This window comes from Podarcis vaucheri (assembly GCF_965113315.1).
Source record: "Podarcis vaucheri genome assembly, chromosome: 2".
Taxonomy (NCBI): Eukaryota; Metazoa; Chordata; class Lepidosauria; order Squamata; family Lacertidae; genus Podarcis; species Podarcis vaucheri.
Window position 1 is genome coordinate 57,820,153 of NC_138760.1, and position 25,375 is coordinate 57,845,527.

General features: G+C 43.3%; 1 protein-coding gene across 4 annotated transcripts in view; it reads left to right on the forward strand.

The window, feature by feature from the left end:
• The window catches only part of JAKMIP2 (janus kinase and microtubule interacting protein 2), a 98,008-nt gene that overhangs the window by 32,625 nt on the left and 40,008 nt on the right, over window positions 1-25,375 (forward strand). For 3 of the 4 annotated variants that reach the window (XM_082213464.1, XM_082213462.1, XM_082213463.1), the window contains exon 2: window positions 24,207-24,476. In XM_082213464.1, coding sequence (XP_082069590.1) covers window positions 24,273-24,476 — 204 coding nt within the window. In that variant the 5' untranslated portion in view covers window positions 24,207-24,272. Of the gene's footprint in view, window positions 1-21,804; window positions 21,823-24,206; window positions 24,477-25,375 lie in introns of those variants that run through there. The other variant, XM_082213465.1, reaches the window with a different exon arrangement.

The following is a 25,375-nucleotide window of genomic DNA, read 5'->3' on the forward strand; positions in this document are numbered from 1 at the left end:
GCAGTGTCATTGGTTCCCACATGAACCAAGAGGAAGGGGTATTTGTCAGTGGGTTTTATGATTCCTTGCAGTCGTTCAGTTACATCTTGGATCTTAGCCCCGGGGAGACAGCACACTTCCCGAGACATCTTGTCAGGCCCACAGATCACTGCTTCTGTTCCCCTCAGTAGGGAATCCCCTATCACCACTACACGCCTCCTCTTGGGTTTGGTTCTTCCGTGAGCTGTCCGTTCCAAGGTCGCCTGCACATTCCCTGAGGACTGACTTTGCTGCTCGTCTTCATATACCTGATCGACTGTAATGAGGGAGAGATCCTCAAATGGAGTCTGCTCTTCGTCTTCCATGCTAGGGGAGAGGACCTCAAAGCGATTGTGTATTTCTAAGCAATCAGAGTGAACCCTGGGCCTCCTACTTCTTTGAGTGACGTTTCTCCATATATCTGGCTCCTGTGTTGGTGAACTATCCTCCTTCTCAGGGGAGTCCCCTGTCTCCTCCTTGGTGGAGACGGTGTGCTCTGTTGCTTCCAAGAAGAGCTCCAGCTCTCTAATTCTTTGGAGCGTAGCTACACGTTCCTCCAGTTGCAGGACTTTGTCTTTTAAGAGGGCAATCAACATGCAATTGCTGCAGGTAAAGCTGCCTGCAACCTTTGGCAAGATGGCAAACATTGCGCAGGAATCGCAGGCGACTGCAGCTGTTCCCTCCCCTTCCATCTTGAGATCGTGTCGTTGGGGTTGGCTACAGAGGTCCTGCATCATAAAAAGCTTGAAGACAGGACAAATAACTTCCCCCACACAAAAAAAACCTAGATCTCCCCCAACAAACGTTTGAGACTAGCTCCCCTAAATCTAAAAGATGGATCTAACTGCGCGCGCCGCTAGGCCCTGCCCCCTCTGACCTTTACACAGGGAAAACAGCTAATCAGCCAGAAAGAAACACACACACACACACAAGAAAACCCTTTTTGCTCCTTCTTCAACTGATGCCCTGCAAACTCTGGTAGTTGTTGTTCTCTCTGACATCTGGTGGGAGGGCGTTCCACAGGGAGGGCGCCACTACCGAGAAGGCCCTCTGCCTGGTTCCCTGTAACTTGGCTTCTCGCAGTGAGGGAACCGCCAGAAGGCCCTCGGTGCTGGACCTCAGTGTCCAGGTAGAACGATGGAGGTGGAGACGCTCTTTCAGGTATACTGGACCGAGGCCGTTTAGGGCTTTAAAGGTCAGCACCAACACTTTGAATTGTGCTCGGAAACGTACTGGGAGCCAATGTAGGTCTTTCAAGACCGGTGTTATATGGTCTCGGCGGCCGTTCCCAGTCACCAGTCTGGCTGCTGCATTCTGGATTAGTTGTAGTTTCCGGGTCACCTTCAAAGGTAGCCCCACGTAGAGCGCGTTGCAGTAGTCCAAGCGGGAGATAACCAGAGCATGCACCACTCTGGCGAGGCAGTCCGCGGGCAGATAGGGTCTCAGCCTACGTACCAGATGGAGCTGGTACACAGCTGCCCTGGACACGGATTTAACCTGTGCCTCCATGGACAACTGTGAGTCCAAAATGACTCCCAGGCTGCGCACCTGGTCCTTCAGGGGCACGGTTACCCCATTCAGGACCAGGGAATCCCCCACACCTGTCCGCCTCCTGTCCCCCAGAAACAGTACTTCTGTCTTGTCAGGATTCAATCTCAATCTGTTTGCCGCCATCCATCCTCCAACCGCCTCCAGACACTCACACAGGACTGTCACCGCCTTCACTGGTTCTGATTTGAAAGAAAGGTAGAGCTGGGTATCATCTGCATACTGATGAACACCCAGCCCAAACCCCCTGATGATCTCTCCCAGCGGCTGCATGTAGATGTTGAAAAGCATGGGGGAGAGGACAGAACCCTGAGGCACCCCACAAGTGAGAGCCCAGGGGTCTGAACACTCATCCCCCACCACCACTTTCTGAACACGGCCCAGGAGGAAGGAGCGGAACCACTGTATGACAGTGCCCCCAGCTCCCAGCCCCTCAAGACGGTCCAGAAGGATGCTATGGTCGATGGTATCAAACGCCGCTGAGAGATCCAGCAGAACTAGGAAGCAGCTCTCACCTTTGTCCCTAGCCCGCCGGAGATCATCAACCAGTGAGACCAAGGCAGTTTCTGTCCCGCGATGAGGCCTGAATCCAAATGGAGGGATCCAAATGGTCCGCTTCTTCCAGGCGTGCCTGGAGTTTATTATTAATAATAATAATAATAATAATTTATTTATACCCCACCCATCTGGCTGGATTTTATTACTATTACTATTACTATTACTATTACTATTATTATTATTATTGAGGTGCTGGGACACCTGAGGTGACAGTGAAGGCAACATCTGCAAAGGAAAAAGTGGTGATCATAGCCTTGTTTAAGGCTTTGTTTGCAGCAAAAGCAGACCCTGAAATATTTTCTTGCAGATTTGCTCTCGTCGCCTTTGAGATGTCTTTTCCAAAAAAATGCAGGATTCATATAAACTGTGATGAACATTTCACTTCCCACTAACTTCTCTTTATCACCCTCTGTAAGTCATAAAAAAATTATAGCCTTACTAGCTTGTCTCAAAAAAAAAAGTTTGGCTGAATGAAACATATAATTTGTACGATGCAGAACAACAAGAGCAACATGGCACTTTTTGTTCGCTATTAATAACCTCCTAAGATGAAAATTAATTGTCCTGCTCTTTAACTGCAGCGACATATTGCTTGTTGTCCCTTAGTGCCCACCAACTGCACTGCTGAGGGATGCCAGTGAAAGAAATGATGCTACAAATAACAAAACATTTAAGCTTTATTAAAAAGATGAAATAGAACAGCTATGAGTTTATCCAGGAGTTGAGGACCACCAGATGTAATGTACCTGCAGTTGAAATCTGAAGGGGTAGAAGATAATGGAAATAAAACAGCCTTTCATGCAACGGTCTAAAGAAAATGCAATTTGGGATGAAAGCCTGCTTGCTACTGTTTTGCTTCTGGTATTATTATTTTTAATTTTAAAAAACCCTCAAGAATACTCCTACACCCTTCTAGCAATTTCATATTGTTCAGTAAGTGACCTTTCACTAGGCATTCCATAAACAGGACCAGCTCAACACCTACTGCTTTGTCTGAGGTGGAACAACAACTGGTGTCCTGTCCACCCCAAAATGCCTCATAAGCACTACACTCTGGGAGTAGAAGTATAACGTTAATAAACTGAGCAGTTTCTGCCCCAAATCTGCTGCCTGAGGTGATCATGTAACTCTTATCTACTGGTAGGGCCAGGTCTATTTATGACAAAGTACATCAAAAACCTGCTTATGAAATTATATTCACAGGGGCATCAAGAATAAAGGTGCCCAATACTTTGTGGAAATCAACAGTGCCATTTGGTTTCGCTCAGTTATGCGTTTTAAATTAAACGCATATTCCTCTATTCCCAAGAAGACACTTGCTTTTACTAGTCACGCTGTTTCAGATCTAGTTGCATATGTGTATTTGTAAGAGGTGGGGGGGGGAGAGTTGGCTAGGAAGGCTGCAATGCTTCTAATTAGTGTCAAGGGGTTTCCATACTACATAAATTTACAGGCATAGGCAAACTCTGGCCCTCTAGATGGTTGGGACTACAATTCCCATAATCCCTAGCTAACAGGACCAGTGGTCAGGGATGAAGGGAATTGTAGTCCCAAAAATATCTGGAGGGCTGGAGTTTGCCTATGCCTGGCTGAAAATGTCATCAAAATCTGATATCCACTTTCTTCCAACTCTCCATATATACATACACATACACACACACACACACACAAATACAAACACACAAGCTCCTTTTGCTTCATCTCTTTGTCCACACAACCACTTTAACAAGTGCCACATAATGTCTCTTCCACATTTGTAAGGAACTTATCTGTTAATGGCAGCATCTACACCCTGGAATTCCCTGGAATTAGGAAGGTGCCTTCACTGTATTCTTAAAACCTTTTCTGTTTACGAAAATCTACCCAGACACGTAAAGTTGATGTGATCCATAATTTTTGCTTGGAATGTATACTTTAAGGTGTTTATTAATTTTCCTTTTTAGTAAACTTGTTTTATAATTTTGATTTTTATTGACAGTTTGAATGTATATTTCATGTTCTTTGCCAACTGCTTAGAGATTTTATTTACAGTTAAGCAGTATACAATTTGTTAAATAAATGCATCTTTTACTACATTTTTCAAAGGACTTGGCAATACTCCACAGACATAATACAAATACAGGCAACATTTGCAAAGGAGCAAGAACCACACATGCAACCATAGCTTCATTTAGGGCTTTGTTTGCAGCATCGGTAACAACTGAAGCTTCAATTGAACAATGAACAATTGAACAATGGAAGCTTCTCTGGAGTGAATGAGACGAATCTCTTGATACAATGCAGAATCTTGAAATACCTGGTTCTGCAGTTTTTCAGAACAACTGGTTATGGATGGCAAAGTCTTCAGTTTACTTTATGGTCTTGCTTTTCAGCTTTTCCAAAATTGTATTCAAAGCACCAAGCACCTAAATGTGTAAAATACCTTGCCTGTGTCTGTTTACTAAATTTACTAAATTTCCCTAAAAAGACAGAATGGGCTTTGAGGTCATGACAAGCCAGGGCTTATCATGATGGGGAAAAGCTGTATAGTTCCAGGTTTGTTCCAACTCCACTCTCCTCCTCCAGTTCAGCTGGATCAGCAGCTTCCTGCTCCTTTTTGATGACGTGCAGAATAGCATTTCCCTAAACTGTGGCTAGGCCTAACATAGTTTGTTGAGACAAACCAGCTTCATAAGCCATGGTTTGAAGTTGGTAGGTGTTGAACAAACATGTGTTAGAATTAGCCAAAGTTCGTCAGGTTTGGATGACATGACAAGGCTGTGTTTAATTAAAAATGGAAGTGAAAGCTCCCAATTTCCTCACAGTCAAAGAGGGGAGATAGGATCTCCGGACTCATTCCCACCATGATATACGGTGGTACCTCGGGTTACATACACTTCAGGTTACAGATGCTTCAGGTTACAGACTCCGCTAACCCAGAAATATTACCTCAGGTAAAGAACTGCTTCAGGATGAGAACAGAAATCGTGCTCCGGCGGCGCGAGGGCAGTGGGAGGCCCCATTAGCTAAAGTGGTGCTTCAGGGTAAGAACAGTTTCAGGTTAAGAACAGACCTCCGGAACGAATTGTACTTAACCCAAGGTACCACTGTACACCATTAACGATGGTTTGCTTGAAACAAGCCCATTTCACAACCAATTGTTTTAAGCTGGTCTTAAGTTTGTTGGGTTTGGGTTGGATGACATGACTAGCTGTGATTAAACAACTGTGGTTTTGAAATCTTCCAGTCCCCTCACCCTGGCTTTTGCGATGTCTGAAGTGGGCCCCAGTCTTCAGATTCCATTTGGTGAGCCTTTAACTGCCAGTGTATGATATTATGCTAACAGTGTCAACTCACGCAAGCCACCTTAACAGTCAATGCCAGGTATTATACTAGTACAGTGACACCTCAGGTTAAGAACTTAATTCGTTCTGGAGGTCCGTTCTTAACCTGACACTGTTCTTAACCTGGGGTACCACTTTAGCTAATGGGGCCTCCCACTGCCGCCGCGCTGCCGCTGTGCGATTTCTGTTCTCATCCTGAAGCAAAGTTCTTAACCCGGGGTACTGTTTCTGGGTTAGCGGAGTCTGTAATCTGAAGCGTCTGTAACTTGAAGTGTCTGTAACCCGAGGTACTGCTGTACTGCACTAGAGTGGAAGATCTGTGCAGGCTTCCAGTCGGGAGACAAAAATAATAAAACACAGGGAAGTGGCAGGTACCAAGTGCGCCATGCTGATTCCTGAGTATACACAGCTGTTTTTCATCAATCAAGGCAAACAGTATATGTCAAAGGTCCTAATTTTTTCCCATTGAGACCAGAGTCAATAACCACCTGTCATTTCTGAAACAGTAGCAATATTTCCTTTGATTACACTTGTGTAATAATAGTATCATACCTTACGCTGCTACTTACGGCTGCTTGTATGAATTGACATCGTAACCATAAGGCAGCCCACCTCTGATTCTTTTTGTATATTCCCTGCCCCAACCTCTGGAGAAAAGGTCCTGAAATCATTATCATCAGCAATTACTGCCTCCCCATCACCACCAGCAATATTGTGCCTTTGTATGGAATTTAATTATAAGTTTTTTTGAGAACCACTTTTCGTTGAAAATCAAGGGATATATTGCACTACAGACAAAATCAGCAAAATCCTCCATAAACACAATATCAAAACAGCCTTCTGCACCAACCAAAAAATAGCCAATATCCTCAGAAACCCAAAAGACAAAATCCAGCTGGAAAACCAAGGGGTCTATGAAATACCCTGCAAAATCTGCCCAGCCACGTACATTGGACAAACAAACAGACGAATAAATGCACGTATCGCAGAACACAAGAATGCCGTCAAAAAAGAAGAAAAAACTTCCTCTCTTTTCCAACACATGAAAGAAACAGGACACGAAATTAATTTTGCAGATTCCAAATTGCTCTTTAACATGGAACATCACCACAAGAGAATAATCATGGAAGCCATCGAGATAGAGAAACACCCTCACAACATGAACAAGCGTGACGACACGTCCCGCCTGCCAGACATCTGGAAATTAGCCCTCCCCACAAAAACCGACACCAGAACCAGAGGCACACAGAACGCCGTCACCAATCAACCACACCAGACCCAAACCCAGACCCTCTCCACAGACATATTACAGACTCCATCCAGCAACCAAACTATAGTGGCACCTCCGGATGCTGCACCCCCCTGCAATCCCTACACAGATCTGGCTGGCACAAGACACAAAACCATAGCTCGCCCCTATACACGAAGCCAAGCCAGAGCACAACTAAATGCAACACAGCCATCTTCTCAGAAAAACTCTTCACAAGCTCAAGAGGTCAAGACACGAGAGCTTTAGCAACTAATCTACACTTAATGACCCACCCAGTGATATTCAGAATATCACTCATGAAATCACCCAAGATATCCCTCAAGTAATTAATGACCCACCCAGTGATATCACTCATGAAATCACCCAAGATATCCCTCAAGTAATTAAGGAACAAAAGAAGAAAAGGCACACTAATCTAGGAACTTCCTCTCTGCCCAGAACGTTGGAGGCTATACACCACACCCCTCAACAGTATTTATAGGAACTCAAACACCAGACTCTGCTCTGTTCCAGTAACAAGAAGCCGAAAGCACCAGCCTGAAGATGACGAGTGAGACCTCGTCGAAACGTCGCACAGACACCCCGACTCTTACACGGGAAGACACCCGAAGACACCAAAACCTGCATATATATATATATATATATATATATATATATATATATATATTACTGCATTGCTTAGTCGCCCAGTAGCTAATGTTCTCTAGACAACCTACTACGATATGTATTATATAAAAGGGGTGGGGGTAACCAAGGGACTTGTTCCTCTGCTTGTCCTCTCCCAAATCTTTTCTGGGGCACCTCCTATCCCCTGGAGCAGATACAGGGAATGTACAGATGCCACAAAAGGTTACAACTTTGTTGGATACAACCCAAAGACTGTCCTCTTTCTCACAGGCTGTGTCTCCATCAGCACTGCACCTGTTCACGTTTCAGTTTAGCCATCTTTGTGTCTGCTTCACCCTCTCGGGAATGTGGGTATTGTGACAGAGGAGCACTGTTCTCCAGGCCCTCACCATTTAAATAAGGCAATCAGCTATCTCCACCAGTTTTATTCAAATACACAAGGGTGGTTAAGATGGCTACCTGGAAAACATGAGACGGGCTCATATACCTGACAAATGTGACTGTGGTTCTCAAGAGGCCAGTGAGAGAGGAGAGAGTCTGGGCTGCCCTTGCTGCTTTGTCTCCTCCTTTCCATCGGGCATCCATGCCAGATTTTACTATGCACTGCTCAGAGAAGCTGGTCTTCCTTAAAACGTACTCATAAACAGGCTAGAAATATTGTGTTGCTGGGGAACTGTTGATCTGTTCTTGGGAAGAAACAGAGCTAGAGAGCTGGCTTTACACTCTGGATAAATTGCAAGGGATTGGCTGGAAGAGCAAGGCCCACCGGCCCACAATTTCATGGTCTAATAGTTTACTAATTCATCTTGTCTGGGGTGATGGTAGCCTGCAGACTCCCGCAGAGCTGGTGGTGGTAACCATTAGAGAAGCAGGCCTACTCTGCAAGGCAGGTGTGCAAGGAAGAAATTCTCCTGGTGAGGCTTTGCTACAGGTACAAGAACACTGGTGTCCCTTTATTTATGCACATGGAAGTGGTGCAAGATACTGTCTGGAAAAGCTTTGCCTATTTAATTTCTGCATCTCTGAGTGCTGTTTTAATTTATACATGCTTCTCTTTAAAGGAGGGTCAGAAAACAATGGCATCTTTAAGAAAAAGAGGGACACTAACTCAAAAGGCCAGAAGGACATTCCGTGTGTTGAAATATACAAGAGTTAGTGAATCTGAAGGGCACCATATGTTCCTGTATTTCCCAATTGGATACAGCCTCCATAGCTTGACAGCGTTAAAGGACAGATGGAGATAGAGATCAGAGGCTGCAATCAGGGCGGAGGAAATGTTCTGGATATTTTCTTTGGCTTTCTTTCTCCCCCGTTATTCCATTTAAGTGTGTTTCAAATTCAATAATGAAAGCCAGTGTCAAGTGCTTTCAAAATGTATGGAACGAATCCCTGATATCATCACCTCTTGGCTAGGTATCTACTCAGCTCTGTAGTGGTTACTCCCTTCTCAACAAATATTGTGCACTTGCATACTTATCCACTCCATTTATCAGCTGCCCAATAACTGGAGTTGCCTGGGTGACCTCCTGCCATGTCAATAACTCTGATAGCACAACCTTTTATAACCATTTAGGTCAAGTATAATTGCAGAAATAAAGCATCCCTGCTTTTGAATTCAATTCACTGCACAATGCTTTTACAATTGCAGGAGGTGGGGAAGACTCTGTATGTGCCTACATTCCCCACCTCTTGTATACAAAACCGCCTTTTCTTCATTTCTTGCTGCTACAAATAAATTTATATCAATACAGTCATTCCCGTGCAGCACTAATACATTTAGAGTGGAGAATTCATACAATTATATCCCCCCGTAACAAATATTTACCCTAATGAATGCATAGCCGTATGTTTTGTTTCTTTTTGCCACTAGAAATCATTCTGAGAATATACTCTGACTTGCAGAGGAATCAGTACAGTGGTACCTCGGGTTACAGATGCTTCAGGTTACAGACTCCGCTAACCCAGAAATAGTACATCGGGTTAAGAACTTTGCTTCAGGATGAGAACAGAAATTGTGCTCCGGCGGCAGCTGGACGCCCCATTAGCTAAAGTGGTGCTTCAGGTTAAGAAGAGTTTCAGGTTAAGAACGGACCTCCGGAACGAATTAAGTACTTAACCCGAGGTACCACTGTATTCCAGTGATGCTTCTGTTGTCCTTCCATGGAATGGCCTTCATTACTGTAAAAAATCTGGGCCTCCTCTGGACTACATGTAATAGGAGATTTGTCTGGAGACTTCTTACCCAGGATTTTTCTTCTTTTCTGGATGGTTCACCCTCAACTAAAAGTATATATAATTTGCTCATTAATACCAGCACTGGGAGGTTTCTTAGATCCTGTCAATTCAGATCATAGTGAGCACAACATCTGCCTGCACAGATTTCCATTCAGTCCCCAGCTGCAAGGCTAGATGTACAATATTTACTGTCACACAAACAACAAAATGCAAAATTAATGATCAAATCTCTCATGAATTTCAACTGAGATATCTTGACAAACATCAAATGGGGCTTGTTTTGCAATATGATTCCCATTCCCCCCCCCTTCTCTCCCTCTTATCTGTAAGCCTATGGATAATTACTTGAAATATATGAATAATTGTAAATAGTTTCCACATGCAAACATACCATATTTTTTCAGTGTATGAAACGAGGTTTTTTTGATTTAAAAAATTATGTTAGAAATTGGGGATTGTCTTATACATGGATAGTGCAGAGGGTGGACTGGCGATTGGTTGCTGCTGTGAGCAGGAGTGTCAGCAGTGATAGGGCAGGTGATTGGTGGCTGCAGCAAGGGTTGCTGTTGATAGGCTGTCGCCGCGGCAATTGTGCGGGAGATTGGTGGCTGCTGGCGGCAATCGGGCAGTCGATTGGAGGCTTTGGCAGCTCTTGCTATTGTCAGTGGTGGTCAGCAACCCCCCCCCCAAAAAAAAGGTCAACAACTCTGGGCAATCCCCCCCATTTGTAGTCCCCCAAAATAGGGGGCATCTTATACATGGGGGCATCTTATATACAGAAAAATACAGTACTTTCAAACTGTGCACTCCTGCAGTCTCAACACTTAAAATGTTTCTATTCAACTACATCACAAAGAGTACCAAAAACTGCATTAGTAATAAATAGGTAATAAAAGAGGTCATGTGTATCCTTTCTTACAGTTAGTTATTTAAAATTAAATCTATTCCAATCTCTGCTATCCCAGTTTTTCTTTTTATATTATGCGCAACCAGCTTCCAACTGTCTAATCTTTCTTTATAATTCCACGTTTCTTTCATATTACTGTCAATTTAACAATTCCCATCTGTTCCCATAAGCTCCTAACTCATCCTTTCTTATTTGGTTAGTGGCTATCCTTCCAAGCCTATTGATATCTTTTATTGTTTTTACTGAGTGATAAGTGCAATCACAATGTGTTGGGAGGAGGCTGTAGGGAAAAATAGTACTGTTAGGTTGATCAATGAAAGGGACTGATAGGTAACATATTTGATGCTCAGGTATTTTAAAGACTCGTGGCTGCATATGGGGCATGTGCTTGCGTGTGTGTTTGCATGAGTGCATTGTGCGTGCATACACACATGCTGAATAAATAATTTCTTTTGATTTATGTCCAGGTTTAGTGCTCTAACTGCAAGCTCTCTATTTTTAGAAATGCTGTCAAGGTTGTTCTTGGGCTTTGTGCATTGCCTTTTCTTATGCGGCTTGTCTTAAGCCAAATTATATGAAAGGCCTTTAAAAACAGAGAGAAATTCCATCAATACGAGTAAACTCAAAATAGGCTTCTCTCCTGCAGCCCAACACGGTGACCTTCTCAAACATCCAAAATACAGTCCAAAGATCACACTTGATAAATTTGCACTTGGGTGAAATTTACTTGTGTATTTATTCTAATAATAATCTGATTTATGCAGCTTATGCATCCCTCTGATTGGCTCTTAGGATGAAGCACATGTGCATAACAGCACAGTTTTTAAAATCATATTGGCTATGCAGCACCAGTGTCTGGTGTATCCTGGCAAAACAGAGATGCTCTTGGTAGGTAGTCTCTAAATTCAGGAATTGGGTGGCCGACCTGTCCTACACGTAGTCGCACACACCCTGAAGGTTCATGGACTGGGATAGCTCAGTTGGCAGAGCATGAAACTGTTAATCTCAAGGCAGTGGGTTCAAGCCCTATGCTGGAGAAAAGATCCCTGCATTGTAGGCGATTAGACCCTCATGGTCCCTTCCATCTCTACAATTCTATGATTCTATAATCCTGTCACTAGAAGCCAGCGGGGTTGGAAATATGGGATGCGAGGGGCTTCAATATTGAGGGGAACTGCCATCACCTGCCACCCCTGGGTGAGCACTGGCACAATCACCCAAACGCCAGGATGGGCAGGAGGCTTGGAGGGCCGTTGCTAGAGCATCCCAGCAGATGTGGCCCGACGGGGGGGGGGCGTTGTGCATGTGATGTCATGCACGTGCGGCAGCCCCCCCCCCCAATGTGGGGCCCAACTTGGTGCACCTGATAGAAGCCCAAGTGGCCTCTGGGAAGAAGTGCTTATTTCCATCTACAACTAGCTGGATCAGGGCAGCCTTGTCACCATACTACAAGCTACACTAATTTATTGATTACTGCAAGGCACTCTACATGGGGCTTCCCTTGAAGACTGATCAAAATGGCAGGATGCTGCTGCTAGAGCAGGGGTACCCAATGTGATGTTGTTGGACTCCCAACTCCCATTAAGGCCAGCCAGCATGCCTAATGGTCATTGGTGATGGGAGTTGCAGTCCATCAACATCTGGGGGAACTAGACATTCCTCATCTGCATTTTAGTGGACAGGGGTCTATATTTAGAGCCTGTCACCTCTGGCAAAATCCCTTTAGCTGTCAGGGTGCTATATGCAGCTCCCAGATGGTTGCCCAGGGAAGTATAAAGACAAGGAAAAGTTTCTTACATCCTTTTTTATTTCAAACCTCACAGAGAGAAGCTATAGAACCCAGTCTCTTGGATAATGGTGTTGTTCCAAGTGAATTTCCACACACCCCCTTGGCTCCCACTTTTCCCCTCACCTGCCTCTGAGCTGTGATCTCCCACAAACCACTGTTGTAAATCTATACTGTTTTCCTCTTCTTCCTCCCTGGAAGGGTCAGGATGGGGAGGCGGTCTCCACACTCCTCCTCCTCTGCCCAGTCCCTGACATTAGCAAACAGAATTTTTTTGTCAGCTGATGAAGTAGCTAGATGTGAATTTTTGGTTGCTTAGGAGAACTCATTCTGGCACCTTGGTCCCTTGGAGTTAAGTTTGTTTGGCCTTCCACTGCAGGCAGTTCAAGGAGAAGGGAAAGTGTGTGTTGTTTAGCAAGCTAAAAATGGCATGTTCCTTCCTGTTGTCTCCAGAGTCTTTGCCTGATCCATTCTTCAACAGCTCATGAAAAGTGACACTCACATCCATTTGTTTGTGGGTAGAAATCACAAGAATGACAGGAGAGCCAAGTGGAATATTCAGTTTGCAGATTGTTCTGAATATGTTGATATATGCAGCCAGGGCAAGACCATCCAGCTGCATGTCAAAAATTATAATAATTGCATATTAGCTTCATTTGCATTCAAGTTCCAAGCACAGAGCTAGGACATAAATGTACACGAAGTAAGACACGAAAACAAACCTTTCGTTTTAACGAAACACACAAACAAATGTTTTGATAAATAACGAGGGTTTGCATTTAACAACACCCTGCAATTGGCTTCACACAAAAAGTGGAGGCCATTCATTAGCAGCCAGGGAACAATCCACGCTGCGAGATGCTCAACTTAAACAAAAGCATTAGCATAGGGAAATTTGCATTAATTCTTCACTGTCACCGCTTGGAAAATACTGTTTATTCTGTGCATTTCAATTCCCGAACCATTTTGCAGTAAAAATGATTAAAATACCTCACTGCCATTTAAATTCAAAAGGCAGAGTGAGGAATGGAGCCCCTGTTGCATGATTATTGCACTGTGTTTTTAAATGGACGTGGCTGCCCCTTCTCCCCTGCATAAAGTGCTGCAAAAAATGAGGCAAAGGCAGCTGCTACAAATGACATCCACCAAGCACTAGGAATATATCTTTTGGTCAGAGCAGTCCAGAGCCCCTAGCTAGCACTGGGGGGAGGCTAGCCTTGCCATCTAGGCCAGTCTCTTGTTGGTTGCCACCAACAGAATGGTGTGCCACTCCATCAGTTTGGCTCTTCTTCTGCCTGCCAAGCATGAGTGCCATTGGCAGGATGCCCATAAAGCAGGGGTCTGCAACCTGTGGCTCCAGAGCCGCATGCGGCTCTTTTACATCTTTGCTGCGGCTCCGGGGCGGATACTAGCGAGGGGAGGAGCCGCATTGTGCGCCCCAACACTCCCCACTGTGGCGGGCACTGTACTGGCTGTGACATCGCATGGGGGCGGTACGTGCGTTAGTCACGCACCGTCCCGACGTCACCTTCCCGCCCGCTGTCAGATCGTGGCTCCAGAGATATATTTGTTTTAAATGTTGCAATGGCTTTGCGGCTCCCAGTTGTTGTTTTTTCTTCGGAAACGGGTCCAAGTGGCTCTTTTTGTCTTAAAGGTTGCAGACCCCTGCCATAAAGGGACAGCCAGTGTAAGAGCAGACTGGGGCAATCTAGGGGCAGGGAGCAAGGAGAGCTAAGCCAGTCCAGAATCCATTAGATCCTGAGACGGTTTCACTGTTCTCGTGCAATGGCATTGGGTCCATTCTAGGCCCAATTGTTATGCCAGTTTCAGGTCTTACTGCAGTGATTTACCTGTCTGCTTCCCCCCCCCCCACACACACACATTCTGCCCTAGCTGCTATGCATGGCAGGGCTGCAGATGTGAGCACGCTGCCCCTCCATGCAGACTCTCCAGTTGGCTGCCAAAGTTTGGATTGTGCTCAAACTCTAGGATGGGCAACTCAGGCAAGCCTACTCAGACATGTAAAAGGTGACATGTGTTTTAATCTGTAATTTTAACCGCTAGTTTAAATTGTATTTTTAATATTTTAAAACTTGCTTTTAACTCTGACTTTTATTGATAATTGTAATGTATATTTTATGTTTTCAGCAAACCACTTAGAGTTTATATTTATAGTTAGGTGGTGCACAGGTTTTGTTAAATAAAATAAATAAAATACATTTAAAAAAAACTCTTAGTAACATGAAGCCAGCTTAAGGTTTATGAGCCAATAAAACATTCAGACTCGATTCTCCAGAGGTCTAAAAATCTAGGAATGTGTTTACACAGTTTATAGAGGTAATCCTAAGGTATTTGTTTATAGAGGTAACCTAAAAGAAAATTGAACCATGGAAGACTAATGTGTTCTACTTAACAGCTCTGCTGCCTAAGGAACTGTGATACTGCTCTGTAATTTGGAGCTTGAGACTTTTCCTCAACCTGGCCCAATTGCACAGCCAGTAATCTGCTAGGCTGGACAGGTCCAAGTGCAACCAAGTAGAAGTAGAATAAGAAGAGTTTGGATTTGATATCCCACTTTATCACTACCCGAAGGAGTCTCAAAGCGGCTAACATTCTCCTTTCCCTTCCTCCCCCACAACAAACACTCTGTGAGGTGAGTGAGGCAGAGAGACTTCAGAGAAGTGTGACTAGCCCAAGGTCACCCAGCAGCTGCAGGTGGAGGAGTGGAGACGCAAACCCGGTTCACCAGATTATGGGTCTACCGCTCTTAACCACTACACCACACTGGAGTAGTTAGTTGCTTAGATAGATAGAACACCCAAGTGACACTCCTGTGATCTCAAGGTGGATCTGCAAGTTGGAACATGTGCAGAGGATGACAACCAAGACTATCAAGGGTCTGGAATGGTTAGGGGAGTTGGGTATGTTTAGTCTGAAAAAGAGGAGACTGAAAGGAGATATGAGAGCCATCTTCAAATACCTAAAGGGCTGCCACATGGAAGATGGAGCAAGCTTGTTTTCTCCTGCTCCAGAGGGTAGGACCCGAACCAATAACTTCAAGTCACATAAAGGGAGATTCTGACTAAACATCAGGAAGAACTCTACTATTCTGTGAATCTATAACCTGTGCTTATATGTGTTGAGATCAAAGATGGGGAACCAGACAAAAAAGGCAAGCTTTAATTTTTTACTGTTTGATAACATTATTTTAAGCTCTGACCAACAAGAGCTAATATTTCCAAGTGACCCAAAGCTTAGAGGAACTAATTCTCTAATATTTTTTTTGCACAATGGGGGTGCTTCCTTGATAAACCAGAAAGAAAACTGCAAGACAGATTCAGTTTTTACTGGAACACACCCAGAGAGGTATTTGGAAGCACTCGATTGGGAGCTGCCCAGAGTGGCTGGGGAAACTCAGCCAGATGGGCAGGATATAACTAAATTATTATTATTATTATTATTATTATTATTATTATTATTATTTATTTATTTATTTATTTATTTATTTATTTATTTATTTATTTTTAGAAGCATGGTTTTTTCCTACAGTGGAGGTAAAAACAATGGCAATCAGGGGTCTTAGCCACTGGAAGCCTCATCCTCCATTTTATTCCTACAACTTAGCCAGTTCCTGAGTCACAAGAGCACCTCTCCTCTTATCCCATGACTGCTGAGCTTATTTAGGAGTCTTTGGTAAGGTACCAGGTTGTTCATACACTCCAAGAAGGTGAAGCTTGACACAAACCAATAAAAGCTAGGCAAATCCTGCCAGAGTCCTTTGTACTATCTTGTTCATTGTATTTCTGCAGAAGGGACTGGAAAGGCTGAACTCCCATTTTCTGAGGGAGCTGAATGGATGGGCCTTTCTGTCTCTGAGAATTAGCTTCTCTCATAGGGGACAAAGGAGAGGCAAATGGACTGAGCTCTGTTTTTGTTGGTGATCCAGGAAAAATAGGGTTTTCCTATCTTTGCTGGCCAAATCCTGTAGGCAGAGTTAGGAGGAGTAGGCAGCTTGTTTTCTAGCTTATTTCAGGCTTTTATCCTTCTAAAACTAAACCAATTTGTCCATTGGTGGGATAGCAATGAACAGACTTGGGAAAAGCAGCAAAATACCATATGAATTTCCACAGGGTGATTTGTAACAGAAGTTAATCTATGAACATATTATTGTTTTAAGTGACACAGCTGCCCTTCCTGTTGTATTGTAAGCTTGTCAGGGATCACAGAGAATTGTGTGAGGAGTTCTTCATTTGGAAGCCATTTCACAGTAAATTGCAGCTTCTGTGTTCCAAATTGTTCTCTGAAAGAACAATCTTTCCTTCTTATTGATAGATTACTAGCTTCCCATTGATGACAAACTGCTTATAACAATGGGTTAAATGATCACCATGGTTTGCCTGACAAGAGAAAGGGACATCACAAAGGATAGTTAGATAGGCTACTATTTCATGCTTCAAACATATTTTTGCAATCCAGCCAGGAGGAGTTTTCAGACAATTTTATGTGGAAAAGAAAAATCCTATCTATTTAGCTAATTGTTATTTGTAAGAGCAAAATCAGATGCTTTTGTATTTGTGTGCCTTCTGCAACAAGGTCATGAGAAAGAAGCCAAACACTGGCTTGTCCTAACCAAAGCTATTTACCTTCATATATAGGATCTCTGAAGAAATCAGGCTTTGTAATTCTTATTCTTGTTTCTATTGCCTAAGGTATATGATGGTGTGCCGCCACCTCTAGCACTGCTTCAGAGAGAGAAATGAAAGTCAAACTAGTGAGAAATCAAATTCTGCCTGCTTCAGCACAACCACTGAATGACAAAATATTTTTAAAAGAAAGTCATGATTTTCAATAAATCACTTAGCCCTGGAGACATGAGCTTTGTTGCACAAATCTGAAGCATGCCCCAGTAATCACATCTGAAAATTGAGCATGAGCTCTACCTTTCCTCCCACCAATACATACCCAATAGTATACAAATGTTTCAAGGCAGCTGTATTATAGATGGTTATAGATGATATTTCCCATTTCCCATATACATTTAATACTTCTGCATATGAGTAGGGTGGTATAGAGCCCCTCCAGATGGCCTGCTTATTAAGCATTCATCCCGATTTGCTTGCACAAAGCTTACATGGAGATTAGTCTATGTCGGGTCTTTACTGAGCATTTTTTCTCATTAGTTTGTGGGGATTTTATATGACAATCAGAATTTATCTTGCACCGATCCTGATATTCTTGTGTGGTTGTTCTGTATCATTCTTTTAATCATTTGCCCATCCCACACTTTTTCCTCATCACTTTCCTAACTGCAAAAAGCTGGGGGGGGGGTTCATTGGATTGGATTTGTGTGTTTTTCATTGGATTTATCGTCCCACTATGAGTTTGAATCCGCAGTCAACACCCCTACAAAATACTGACAGTCTGAAGGCGTCCATTGCTGAAATATGAAATAAAATGCAAAATGGAATCACTTAAAGGACTTGTTGTCTATTCTGTGGTTATATCAGGTTCAAACTGGAATGCGAGGTTTACGTGCAAGTTCAAAACACACCCAAAAGTTACCAACCATGGTCAGAGAACCTTGTCATTGTGAGGAGATGGTAGGTCACCAGGCTTCTTAGACTAAAAAAAGTTTTGGCAAAAAAAAGCTTTTATTGAGCACGAGACTCTTTAATCTCAGGTTTGTGGGTTCTAGCCCCAGATTGGGTGAAAGATTCCTGCATTTCAGGGGGTTGGACTAGATGACCCTTGTAACCCCTTCCAACTCTACAATTCTATTATCCTCAACTGGCATGTCAAAAAAGGCTTGAAACCGGTTTCAGTACTCTGGACAGGGGAAGCTTATGTCACAACATCCCTAGTTATGTACATAAGATGTCAGTTTAAAAATGAATGGTGGGTCTTTCAAGTGAAAGGGGGCTTGATAGAAGTGTTTCCTTTCTCTACCTTTAGCCTGCATTTTAGAAACTCTTCAGCTGGATCGGTTCATCCAGGATTTAATGGCTATCTGGGATGTAGTCAACTGACCCGACTGAAATGGTGCCATAAGTATTGTGTGCCCCCGAGAAATAGTTTTGTAATGGGAATACGTGGAGACCTTTAACGAGAGGCATTCAGGTGTGAGAGATGATAACAGTCAGTTGAGTGTCATGCTTTGTGGCTTTTCATCACAGAAGAGAAGTATTTGTAGCCGAGGCTGTAAATTGCATCCTACTGCATGGGTGGTCAGGGAGAAATGGATACGTGCTGTCTGAGCTGGCTGCTATGCAAAGGTCACCACACTGAGGCTCTGATGAAGTCCTCTGAGTTCAGGGGCTGATTGAATGGTGGATATTTATCAATGGCTTGTGGAAGGGTTCTAAATATGAGCCCTCTTCTGCACTTTAACACCTGGACGAAAATCTGATTTATAAAAGATTATGGTACATGGATTATGGATTTTATGACCACTGGTGATGGAGATGTTAGGGTATCAGTTATGTTTGGCATTTCTTTGAAGTGGACAGCTGAGGTTGTACATGTCGCTGCTTGTTTGTATAAGTTTATCAAGATTCAAATTAAAATCTTTAATACAGGAGATGTGAGAGGACAAAAAGCAGTTGAGGAAAAACTCCCACAAGCCTGCAAACTCATGAGGGTGAGATCCTGTTGATACCGTTGCCTCATGCCTTTTCAACATTTCCTCTTAATTCTGAACAGTGTTTATAAGTTGAGCTGAAAATCAAGCACATATACGAACAAAATATTCACGGGCCTCTCCGTTTTTGTTTGATTTTCATCCAGGCTACGGAATCTGCTCTTGTTGTTATTGACAAGAGCCTACAAAGCTTTCCTTTCATCTCTTCCCTGTCTCCTAAGGTCACAAAAATGCTGAAAAGCATCAACTTGGTATAGGGATCATGTCACCAGCCATAGTGACTTCAATTCATAGTGACCTCAAATGTATCTAACCTCCTTATAAAGGACTTTAAGGTATTTTTGACAGTCAAGCAGCATGTAAATTTTATGAAATAAATGAAAAACTAATACGGGAGTGCTGCCCCCCCATCCATCTTCAATACAGGCTATTTATACTATCTGATAAACCAAAATGCACTCTGTACATGCTCAGAAGAACTCTAAACCAAAATGCACTCTGTACATGCTCAGAAGAACTCTAAACCAAAATGCACTCTGTACATGCTCAGAAGAACTCTAAGATTTTGGAGTGGACCTTTAATAAACTGCAACTTAGGGTCAAACTATATACAATGCCATTCATGCAATTAGCAATTGCATAAATGACTTTCTTTCTAAGTAAATTGTAGGCACAGGGGGGCTATTCCAGATAAGAGCTGGTGGGGGGCTATAATTCTTTGTCCGGCTCTGTCCCCAGTCCAGAATGGCACACAAGCAAACCTGCTATTTGCATTGGAGAAGAAGCTTCCCTGCATGCATGAGAACCAAATAGGAGCATATAAAGAGGATAAGAAAAAATGGAGCTGGGAAGAACATTCCCCTTATTGATTCCAAATGTGATTCCTTACCTAGTCCCTAAAAGGATTCTGTCTGCCTATGTCTGCAGAGGGAGAGTCCGGGATATTTCAAGCTAGCTGCCCCCTGTCAGTGAAGGTTGCTTACTTATGGTAATTCAGGGACATTTCCGACATGGGACTGTGCCACTGAAACTGCAATCCTAAATGCACAGCATTCAGCACAGTGGGACTTCCTCCTGAGTAAACATGTGCAGAATTGCACTGTGTGTGCTCACCACATTAACAGCCCCAAATGCCTTTACGAAGAAGGGGTTTGGTGTCATTCTCGTTTCACAGAAGAGTGACAAGGCAGTGACAACAATGATCATTCAGTAAAACGCTGAACAGTAGGAGAGCACATGCCTTCTCTTAAGGGATGCCTTTGATCTGACAAGGTCAATTTTAACCAGATTCATATTTTGTGGTGTACATTTTTAAGTGCTGCTGCAGACAGACAGTCTAGCCACAGGATCTTCGGCAATGTGTGCTCACTTCATAGTTTTAACTGCTTTCCAAGATTGGATGGGAGCAGAATTTAATCTCCGATAAATCTTTATCTATGCCGAACTGTTGTGGCAAACATATTGCTGCTCCTGCTTCTATAAGTGTTAGAAGAGAATTGCGCTGTAACAGCATTTTTTACATGGCTCCTACCAGGGGCTTAATCAAGAATTCTTAAGCAATTAGAGGCAAGGGGGGAGGGGATATATACCACCAGCAGTCTTGGTGCCTGCTGCATTGAGGCCTTAGCTGCATTTATATTTTGCTATACTCTTTCCAGGCATAGGTCCACACTCGAAAGCTCCTTGTCTGAGCACCTTTCCCCTCCCTCCCTGAGCTTTCCTCATGAAAACCTGCTCTTTAGCGCTCAGTTGGCGCAAACGTCAGTTCAGGTTTTCAGCAGATTGACATTTTCTCTGAGTGCTAAAGAGCAGGTTTCCACAGACAAAACAAAGGAAAAAAACAGTGGTGGTCAGACTTGGAGCTTTAAAGCATGGACCATACCTGGAGAGAGCAGAGGAAAGGTATGTGTGGATAAGAGATGGCTAGAGGGCTGCATGGACTGCATCGGGACATCCAATTTTGGGGTGCCATGGCCCCAAAATTGTCTGAGGCGCAATCTTGCACAAGTCATTTAATGTGCATGTGAGTGCATACCAGAAGATGCACATCCTAGTTTTTCACATATTGTAGGGCATGAGTTTTAGAGATTGGGATTGTATAGGGAGCAAGTACGGTACTTATTTCTGCAGAATATTGTTAAGCTATGGAACTTACTCCTGCTGATGACCATCCCTGTGAAATCCCCCTGAAGCCACAGAGGGCTTGCATCCTAATTACCCACAGAGCATTATGGTCTTGTTACCAGTGGATTCCTGTGACCTCTTGCTTCAGAAGAGTGGCTACTGTCTGTAGCAGTTATCTAGATTATTTGATATGCTTGTGTGTAACTGAACTGAAAACAACAACAACAGGCCAACCACTCCAGCCACTTTAGTGTTTGTATAAACGGTTCAGGTTCGTTATTGTTGTGTTCCATGCTGTGCAGTGGAATTTTGGTGTGTGTCTTTGGTCCTAGGCTTGATTCTTGTATATCTAATTCATAATCTGATTAGAATGATTAATTCTAGAGCACTGAGCAGCACGTCCCAATAGCTGCTGAGAGTGCCAAGTCAGCATTCGAAGGATTGTAAGCAAACTTACCCGCTGCATTTATGCTAAAGCTTGTTATCTCACTAGTTCAGTGTGTCACAGCTGCCTGGATACATCTGTAAGCAAATACAAATGCCAAGCGTAACATATGTCTGTCTGCAGAGGAGGGGGAAATCAGCACTTGATATCTGATAAATCAAGAGTGAATAAGCAAGCCTTTTTGAAGGCATCTCCAAAACTCATTTCCTCATTATGGATCCCTTCTCCCTCTCTTTCATATTTTCCTGTGTACCGACACAACTGAGCCTTTCTGCAGCTGCTAAGCATGGTCGCATCACACCCTCCCTGCTATGTGGGTAGAATTGAGACATTCCATCTGTGTGGTAATGATATTTTTAGCTGTCGTTCTTTATGCTTTTAGGCATACACAGCCAAAGGTATCCTATTTCGGAAGCGAAAGCATCCATCTTTTATGGGCCAATGCTCTCTCATTGTAGATTGACCTTAAAACAGCACATCCAGCACACTGAGCAATGCTCATGCTGCAGGACTGCAGTTGGTGATGTGTGCCATCTGCAGCATTATGAGAGAGTTCAAATTGTGGGGTAACCTGCAGCCAGTAAGGAAAGGCATCTCCAGAGCACTTTCTTCCTGCTGCTACAATGGAGTTATGTGCTACAGCTAAAGGTGTTAGCTATAATTCTTTACTTTAAACAAGCACACCCAGAAAGAAATTATCTCTCTCCTACCCCACCTCCTTAAACTTGATGTACATTACACATACACTGCATATGCAGTCTTACAGAAATTTCAGACTTGGCTTGCATTGCGTTTTTTTGTGATAAATTGCCACCGGTCTAATCACATAAAGCACAATGCTGGCAAATAACTGGACTGGCCAGTGTGAGACTTCTGTACAAGCAGCTGGTGTTGGTATTCATGCCTCAGACACCATGGATGTTCTAGCCGCGGAATCAGCACTGGAGTTTATTCTGAACGGATGGGCCACTGCTAATTTGCACATTTAATTAACATAATTGGAAATGTTGGTGGTTGACAGTATGGGAGTTGTGACAAGTCCTATCTCTCCAGCTGAGTCTTCCAACAGTCTTTGAAACAAACAAAAAAAAAGCTCTGATATTGCCAAGCCCAAATGTTCAAAAATAGGACTAACGTAAGGGTCCTTTGATTTGCCTTCTGGTTTCTGAGCTTTCAGGATTCATTGCCAGTATTTTTCCAGGTTTCTCCCCACTACAACTGACAAGTGCTGCAACCCATTTAATATATATACAGTATATATAATTAAGATTCCTGTTTGAACAAGAGTCCCCAGGCCAATGGGAAATTGCTTCTTAGAGCACAGATTTCCCACCTCTCCAAACAATTTATTACAGACCTAATATTCCAACCTCCATGCTTGGTAATGCAATCTAAATCCTTCCTAGATGAATTGCAACATACGGTATGTAACAGTGAGTGGACTGGCCCCATACACTGTGCCATTTCCAAATCAGAGTTTATTCCAGAATAGTCTCCTTCACTACTTTGCCCTCCTCCTTCCCCTGGGGTTCTGCTTGCTGCAAGCATTAGGGTTGTGTGTGGGGTGTTGGGTGGGGGGTGGGGTGGGGAGAGAAAAATTAAGGGAGCACTGTGCAACAAAAACCTAGACTCCCTTAAATATGTAAAGGGCCAGAACAGATTTCCAGGTTGCAACCTGACAACCGCAATACTCCAAGACAATATTAATAACTTATGCAAGATCAGCAGATATATGAAAAAAACACAAGCAGACCATAGCAAGAAGGCAGGAAAAAAGCAGCTGATGTTTACTCCTTTCTTCTCCTGTCCCATTTCTGTATGGCTTCTCTGCAATCTAATGCATGCACCATTGGGAAGGTTTCTTCAGCCACGTGGGTAGATGCCTGGAAATCAAGACGACAAGGAGGAAAATTCATAGGTGCTAAAAATACTAGCAAACTATGGCTGGTTTCTAGCTGATCACAGATCTGGTTTTAATCTCTAGCCAAGCCATTAATTGGTTAAATCCATCCATGAATTGACTGAACATAAAATGAAGCACAGCAGAAAGGGAGGAATGAAATCTCAAGGCCATTAAGTAAGTGACAAAGTGGTGGGGGAGAAGCGGTGGACACCCAGGGTGTCTTTGCACTGGTTTCTACTAGAGCACCAGGTTAGTTGAATCTGACCCAGAGTGCCCAAAAATACATTTTACCCCTAATGTCCTTGTAGTATATGCCAGTGGAAAACATAATCTGAAATCTGTGTTGTGGTTATTCCTATCAGCTTCTGCAACGTAGCCACAGAGGCCCTTCTCCATGCTCTATCAATAGGAGAATTATAGTGTCCATGTACAAATAACAGGGGCTTCTCTGTGATGGTGGGCTGCCTTTGGAATGAGGAAGGTACGCCTTCAGCCAATTCTCTATTATTTCCTTTTGTAGTTTTAAACATTGTCTTTTGCCTGGTATTATTTAATTTTTATCTGGTTGAATGTTTTTATTCCTCTCAGTACTGTATTGTGTTTAACTGTTCTATGCTGTTTTAATATTGCATTGTGGATTTTAAATTGTCATATATACCTCCCAAGAACTCTATGATTCATGGTTGGCATATATGACCTAGGGCAGTTTTCTAAATCCTTAAAACAAAACAAAACAAAACATTGTCTTTATATTGAGTGTTGCTAAGCAGACTCCAGCTTTCACTGAACTTGCTAACTAATGCTGTGTCATCTTATTTCTCCCAGGACTGCCCAAGGAGCTGATGGGGCTATCTTTACGAATGTCACACAGTAGGTTCTGAGACAACTTTAATGGAAAGAAAGAAAAAATGGCTGTTCCCATTTGAAAAAGGATTCTCACGCACAGACTCACAACAGCCAACAGCCATGTCAAAAAAAGGACGCAGCAAGGCTGAAAAGCCTGAGGCACTGATTATGTCCTTACAAGCTGCCAATGAAGATCTCAGGACCAAGCTAACAGACATTCAAATTGAGCTTCATCAGGAGAAGTCTAAGGTGAGTGAAAAAATGGTAGTCAGAGGCAGCAGGTGATTAAAAAGAACATGACATTGCAAGGAATTAATTAAATATGCCTTCCCGCCATCCCAGAAGAGGGAATGAATCAAGCTTGCAATGTTTATTTGTGAGGTTTGCTTCTGACTTCCCTAAACGGGAAGTAAAGACAAAACACACTTCAGTAATACATGCCAGGATAGGCTTTTACTCTATAGCAACGGAACAGCAGGGCAAAAGCAGTAACTAAGGGTGGAGCTGCAGCAACCAGCCTGTGCAGTATGTTCTACAAAGCCAGCCACAGCCATCTGTGCTGCTCTTTAGCATATATTTAAGAAGCAGGCAAACTTCCCCATATATCCAATTTGGTGAGTTTGATCTCTGTATTTACCCAAGTCCTCTTAGGATACTAGACAGATAAATGGTCGGTCTGCTTTTAGTACTGACATCGTTCAGAACTGGCTTTATAGAAAAGGACCATGGCTCAGTGGCAGAAACATGCAAAAGTTCCCAGGCTCAATCGAATTGCCTTGAAACCCTGGGGAGCTGCTGTCAGGAAGTGTCCACAGCACTGATGTAGATAGATCAGTGCTCTGACAGCTTCATGCGTTCCTGGGCTGCAAAATGAGGTGGAAAAGGGACTGTAGAATTCCGACTTTACTATTTCAGATTGCAGAGGAGAGTTACATTATGGATGCTCTTGTGTCAAAAAACTAGCACAATGGGAAGATGGCTGGACCTTTCTTTTCCTTTTCAGAAGCATTAAAAAAAAATGGCATTATTCCACCTGTGCTGTGAAATGACATCCAGATTCTCTATGAGTTTTACTTGCCGACCTAACGCTGTCTTGCCACTTTGAATTCGCAGTCCAGCCACACTAGGAATTTTATAAGGTTCTTGAG